Source organism: Stylophora pistillata, chromosome 8, assembly GCF_964205215.1.
Source record: "Stylophora pistillata chromosome 8, jaStyPist1.2, whole genome shotgun sequence".
Taxonomy (NCBI): Eukaryota; Metazoa; Cnidaria; class Anthozoa; order Scleractinia; family Pocilloporidae; genus Stylophora; species Stylophora pistillata.
The window spans coordinates 26,207,098-26,213,952 of NC_142526.1; the positions used below are offsets into that span (position 1 = coordinate 26,207,098).

The 6,855-nt window shown below is 40.5% G+C and overlaps 1 protein-coding gene across 3 annotated transcripts in view; it reads left to right on the plus strand.

Annotated features, from left to right (window-relative positions):
• LOC111346048 (transient receptor potential cation channel subfamily M member-like 2) overlaps window positions 1-6,535 on the plus strand; it is a 30,285-nt gene extending 23,750 nt beyond the window's left edge. For 2 of the 3 annotated variants that reach the window (XM_088731799.1, XM_088731801.1), the window contains exons 24-33: window positions 1,007-1,212; window positions 1,333-1,425; window positions 1,856-2,025; window positions 2,455-2,540; window positions 2,872-2,973; window positions 3,415-3,501; window positions 3,645-3,750; window positions 4,098-4,244; window positions 4,676-4,789; window positions 5,284-6,535. In XM_088731799.1, coding sequence (XP_088587925.1) covers window positions 1,007-1,212; window positions 1,333-1,425; window positions 1,856-2,025; window positions 2,455-2,540; window positions 2,872-2,973; window positions 3,415-3,501; window positions 3,645-3,750; window positions 4,098-4,244; window positions 4,676-4,789; window positions 5,284-5,391 — 1,219 coding nt within the window. In that variant the 3' untranslated portion in view covers window positions 5,392-6,535. The remainder of the gene's footprint in view (window positions 1-1,006; window positions 1,213-1,332; window positions 1,426-1,855; window positions 2,026-2,454; window positions 2,541-2,871; window positions 2,974-3,414; window positions 3,502-3,644; window positions 3,751-4,097; window positions 4,245-4,675; window positions 4,790-5,283) is intronic. The other variant, XM_088731800.1, reaches the window with a different exon arrangement.
• The last annotated feature ends 320 nt before the right edge of the window (window positions 6,536-6,855 follow it).

Consider the following 6,855-nt stretch of genomic DNA (forward strand, 5'->3'; position numbering starts at 1 on the left):
TGACTGAGTGATTGAGTGGCTGGTTGACTCACCGGATGGCGGAATGACTGACTTACAGCCTACATGCTTGACTATAAGTTTCTGACCGACTGATTAACGAACTAAGGCTGATAGTTTCGAAAGAAACTGTTTGGGGCTGCGTCGGTGGGAGTAACGAAATAATTTGGATATATCAACAAAGTTGAAATGGTAAATTGGCCACCGTAAATTGGCCCTTCGCTCCGACGAAGGGCTAACGCTCGAAACGTCAGCTTTTGTAATCATTACGGTGGCCAATTTACCATTTCAACTTTGTTGATATATCCATATTATTTGATTAACGAACTGACTCGCTGTCCTATTAATTAGAGACTGGCTGACTGGCTGGCTGACCGACTGACTGGCTGACAGACCGACAGACTGTCAAACCAACTGATTGACTGACGGTGGTTAACAGTTGATTAACTGACTGACTGTTTGACTCGCTGAATGGCTGAATGACTGACTCACTGCCCGCCTGACTGATTAAATTACTGCCTGACTAAATGACAAACTGGCTCACTGTCCTTCTGATTGAATGGCTGGTGGCTGACTGACAGACTGGCTGACTAACCGACTGACTGATTGACCGGCTGGTTGATTGATTGTTTGACTGACTGAATGACGGTCAGACTGACTGACAGACTGACTGAGCACTGAGACTGGTGGGTTGAATTATTGACTGACTGTGCGATCGGAGACCGCAACTAAAGTAGCTTCCTGCTGTAGCCGTAGCGTAAGCTATAGACCACTTTCATAAATGGCTGCCGTATAAATATTCTTTTGTTTAAATTTAAATTAGCCTTACTGGCCTCGCTTGAGATAATGTGTTCTTTTGAATTTTGTACTGGAGAACGAGGCCAGTAGGGCTAATTTAAATTTAAACAAAAGAATATTAATCCGGCAGCCATTTATGAAAGTGGTCTATATACAAAACAATGTCTTATGAAACATATTTCCCATACAAGCATCTGATGTCAAATTTCAGAATGGAGGCTGTTTCCAGTCAACTTCAAGACATGTACAAAGATTCCATTTATCAGTCTCACAGCAGGAAAAAGTCTGAGGACTCCCTAAGTAAACGTCTTAACAAACTGGAAAAAGGGATGAACATAATTTTAGACATACTACATGAACTGGCACCAAGGACGCCGTCCGGGCAGACTGTATTTTTGTCAGATGTCAACATTGCAGGTAAAATATATACTAACCTAGTCCTTGGGGCACCCTTCCACATTTGAAGTTAGATAGACCACTAGGCTTGTAAGATAACTTTACCTTATCCGTACATTGACCACTTGGAATTCGTTACAGGTGTAGGTGGACACAAGCCTCTTTCACAAAGGTTCTCTTACGACGGACCATACACGAGTGGCAAGAATGAGCCAGGCTCCCCTCTGATGGAAGGTAGGTTTGTATCGGTTGTTGTAACTTCTTGAGTGTGTTGGAAATTTTGTTATAATGTCAGCGAGTTCTCAATCGGACACTACTACATATACCTCCTTTGGATACATGTGCCAGAGATCCCTTGCGAGTTTACATGCTAAATTGCGATATATTTCCTCCTCAGGGTCCATTCTTACCCGCCTAAACGAAATCAGTGACTTGTTTAAGAATTTAAGAACTTGTGGTATTCAATCATAAAATCGTTTTGAAGTCCGGCTACAATCCCCTGCTTTTTTCGCTTCATTGCGAACTGAAAACTCGATGAAAACTGTCAGTTCTACTTTAACTTAGACTGTTCATTTGAAATTCAAGGGATTTAAACTGACAACTCGATGAAAACTGTCACTTCTACTTTAACTTAGACTGTTCATTTGAAATTCGATTCAAACAGAGGGATTTAAATTCACTCGACGACGTCTTTCAACTGCTGCCGCACGTGCAAAGAATGCTCTTAAACATGCAGCACGTGAGAAAGCGCTGCACTTGCGTTCAAGACGTTCGCCATATCCAATGAGTAACCAACTGCGATATCCTGTGCCGGACTTTCTTGTCGACTGGCAGGTATGTAACTGGCTATGTGATAATCAAAGTGATATTTCCTTACAAAGGAGATACTTTCAAGACGAATTTGTCACACACGGTGTGGAGTCTGCGTCTTAATTTCTCCAGGAAGACAAAGGAAGAGGAGAGAGAGTTAAAGGCTAAAAGAATGTAAGATATAAAAAAGAGAGCTTCGGTAGTGTAATACAATGCTGCATGAAAACTATGGGATTGCCAGAACTTCATATTCCATGGGTTTGTTAATCATAACGGCTATGTTTTTTGAGAGCCTAAATACGACTTTGGGTTTCTTGGAAAGAAAGATCACAAAGAGAAAACTAAATAGGTTTACCTTGCATTGTGAAAAGTCATTTTAAAGTACTATCAGTCACAAAGGAGATAAAAGTAATGAAAGTAAAATTAGAAAAGCAGTTTCTCTTTTACTTGTAGGAGTCGTTCCCGGGCTACGATCCACCGTTATATACCGCGCAGGAAGTGGAAGCCAGGCCAGCCTGGGCCGATCCTGACATACTAGAGTGAGTAAAAATTCTAGCCGTGAAGTCACTTTAAAAAAAAAATTGAAATTCACCCAGAGCTCATGAATCTTCTCTCGTAACTCCTTTCCGCAGATCTCGCTTACAAAAATCAACCGATGAAAACTGGCTTTTTAAAATTTTTTATTTATTTTTATTTTATTTTATTTTATTTCTCCATTTCTTCACTCCAAAAGACCCTTAAAGCAACAAAGAAGATAACCGCGAGTGATTTATGCTGCGACCTGTGTAGAACATTTTATATTTTTGGCGCTTGTTCTCATTTGTCTTTACCAATCTCGAATAATACTTAATTATTTGTTTGTATTTTTAGCCCAAACAACGCGACCACTGCTATCGCCTTTAACAATGAGGACCAAGGAATCAACAGAAGAAGTCATACTGGACTGATTGATGTGGTCAATCGATTGCCAAGGTGTCTTACTTAAGCAATTTTGTTTGTTTGTTTTTTAGAATTAAAAACGAATTTGAAGATTACAGACCATTTATGGCGAAGCGTGCGAACACAAGCTCTCGTTATCGGCTCTTCGACATAGGTTTTTCTTTGCCCGCGGGAAAGTACGAGTCGTCGAGCAACCTGAGCCCGCGAGAGAGCGGCAAGGTTACTAGCACTGAACCAGATCCCCGTCAAACTTCGCTCTGACTCATCTCCAATCTTCCTGTGGGCGGAGACACGCACGTCCTGAAGCTCTACTAACAAGGGCCTGGTCGCCAGCTACAAATGGCGTTTCCCCGGAATATATGGCAGGGGGACAATAGCTCTACCATCAGATACGCCTACACCTTACAGACGGGTTTCGTAAATGATGAACATTTAATGTTTTTCCTTACTTTTAACTTATGTTTTGTTATATAGAAATCCGATGGGTAGGACAGGCATCGCAGGACGTGGCTTGTTTGGTCGTTGGGGACCTAACCATGCAGTTCATATTGTTGTTACAAGGTGGGTCGTGTTAAATATCTGCAGCTCTGCGCAAATTTTTTTCTTACTTCGCCTTTTTCAAAGTACAGATAAATTTGTAACTCCTGTACTTAGTTTAGACTAAATTCTAAGTGTTCATATTCTTTACCTTCTCCCATTTTCAGATGGAAGATCGGCGAAGATGGTCAAATCATACAAAAACAAGAGAAAAATGTTTTGGAATTCGTCGCAAATAAAAACCCGGAGAGCTTGGAATGGGAAATACCCGGGGTATAATTTTCTTCAACTTACGACGATAATTACATATATATGTATATTAAGGAGTCAAAAGTAATCCTGCATTGCATTAGTACTCCTTTTTCACACATTCCGATTGTTCAACAAAACCAAGCCACTTCCTCAATCAATCAAATGGAAAATTAAACCAATCGGTCGCAAGCATTTTCACGCAATTTACGGGCCGTCCACGTTTGTTTACTTCGTCTTCTCATTGACCTCTTTTTATGGTATAACTCGAATAGTGGGCAGCTATTTCTTTCTTTTTCTTCGTCTTTCTGTATAGGTTTTTTTCAATTCCTCTACTATTTTAATCGTTTTGGATGGCTTAAAATTTTCAGGAACTGATGGAAACTGGCGATTCAGCGTTGTGTACTATGAAAAGGGTTTTTACCAACAAAATCATTGCGGTTCTCAAGTCTGATAACAACGAGGGAAAGGAAAACTTGGGAAAAAGTATGGATACGATCGTTCAAAATTCTGCGGAGGTATGTTTTAGTATGCGATGGTTTTTAAGAGTATTAGTTATAGCTTCCTTAATAAAAGATTGCCCTTAGAATGTTTGATCAAACTTACAATAGAAAAAGAAATCTATTTACGTGGGGACTCTGTAACCCGATAAAGCATCCGCTTGGAAACTAAACTGAACTATAAGACAATGCGTTCTATGTTCATTTTGCTTTAAATCCCCTTTGGAGTGATTTCCTTCAGCGCTAGGCACTGTCCTTTTTGTACCTTGCCAGGGCATGGAAAGACAATCTAACGATTGCGAAATGCTTTTTTCATGTGGCGCACAAAATTAAATGGGCCAGTTTTGATATGATTGATATGATTACCCTTAACTTCAGTTCTCTAAAAGAACATGAACATCTTTTGCCATATCTCTTATTATCACCTTGATCAACTCGTAAACTTGTAGGTCTACAGAGGATACGTCGATGACGTCAGAAATACAGATAACGCTTGGTTGGAAACAACGACAATGCTTTTCCATGACAATAAGAGGGAAATGCTCGGTGACATCGAATTTGAGGTATATAGGCAAATGATACAATACTGATTGAACAGGCCCTTCAGGATTTTTAGATAAGTTTTTTATTCCGCTTGGCCTTTAAGTAAGAAAGAGACAACTTATCAATGCCTTAAAAGTTATCATTTAAAAGGAAGAGTCAAAGGTTCATGTTAACAACTCCTTCCGAATAATTAACGAATCGATAGTGGTTTAGCGTAGTCTGTACTTTTATCGACAACGATATTTCGTCATCATGGTGGTCAAAATGTTGCGGACTTACGAGGCGCAGCCAGGTGAGTCAGCAACTTAACGCTAGACCACTGCCGATTTGTTTTTTTACCACCACACCGACGTCAAATAAATCGATTCTTTCAGTACGTGACAGGCTGCGTGACAGGTTGACGCAAGCAGCGTTGTCTCTTATCTTATCGACAACGGCAAATTGGTGAATCAGATTGCGACATAACTGCCAGTTGTGGTAACATTTTGTTTTCATCTTTCCACTCATAATTTAGGTTGATTCCAGTTTGTGCTGGCAAGAGGTCAGCGGTCACACCAAAATTCATGACAGTCATGCGCATATTTTGAGCAAAGTGGCCGCGTTGGGAATGGCAAGTTTTTAAACAACAGAACAACGGAACTGGTTGTCTGGTTGAGAATAGAAAAGGATGATATGCTTTATCAAGAATGTATAGTTGTGGAATACAGGGACCCGTGTAGCAACGTCCATGGCCGTCGAGCCGTAGCTAGTGTTAGCCATTAGCTCAGTGCTTTGAGGAAGCGGAGACCATTTGATGATTTTAGACGAAGATAAAGACCAACAAAAGAGTTGAAATGAACTGTATAGAAAACTCAGTTATGTTAGATCTTGGTCTTCGATCTAATATGATTTTCCACCAACGCTAGTTATCACGAAAAAATAGAAGAATGGATATAATTTAAAAAAAATAGAAGTTAGCTTGCGAATTCTAACGTTAAAGCAAACCTCGCCTTGAATCTTGAAATTTTGTGGTTGGATGCCTAATCTTATGCCCTGATTCTGCCCATAGCAGTCAGTAGCGAGTAGTCAATGGGAGCCTGGTTAAAAAACGCTTGGTTTTCGACAAGATCTGCTTAGAATTTCACATCCAAAAAATTTAAGATTGTTAATAGCCTATGGGTACACATGCCTGAGAAGCATTTTCATCATTCCATAAGACAGGCAATGTACAGGATAATTATCTAGCTTAATCAAGTTTTATTCGAAAGCCGGCGTTTTGTCTCGTAGCATTTCAAGAAAGTCAACAGGAGAATTATTTTCAACATGTGTAATATTTTCGCCTCTGTCATATCTTCCCTCCCTCTTGCCAGTTACTCCCTTTCCCGTCAAGTGAAAATGAGGAGACAGTCAGTACGGGATATTATCTGGGCACTTGCTGGGATATTCCGATTCCGTTTAAGTCATCTTAAGGTTTAGCAGGAACCAAATTCTGTCCATTCGGATGTTCGGATTGTAAAGTCCTGTTCACGAATTGCCTGTGTCCTTCTTTGTCGAATTAGTTTTCCCGCTCAAAACAAATCTCTGTGCTGTCTGCCGTTATGTACTGCTTTCAATGAAAAGATAGATAAATGGATATGTTTAATCAACACTTTTGCAGGCAGAGCTGAATTACAGTGCGGGTCAGAAAATTACACACACAATATAACAATGATATAAATAACACTGATAATATTTAAGCAATTTCTCATGAATAATATAAATAAACCTTAATAAATAACATCAGATAAGGGTTAGGTGTCATGCGGACGTCAAGGGGGAACAATCCAACTCCTAGATCATCAGGAGTCCCCTCTTTTTCTCTGCCCTCATTTTCTCTTGCCTTCACCCTCAGTACAATTTATCGGCATCGCTTAATCGCGAGGGCTGCTTCGCTGGTGACTACGGCAGTAAGACAGCGAGATCTTAGGAGTCATGGGTTGGCGTAGTGGTGAGAGCGCTCGCCTTCCACCAATGTGTCCCGGGTTTGATTCCCAGACCCGGCGTCATAAGTGGATTGAGTTTGTTGGTTCTCTACTCTGCTCCGCGAGGTTTTTCTCAGGGCACTCCG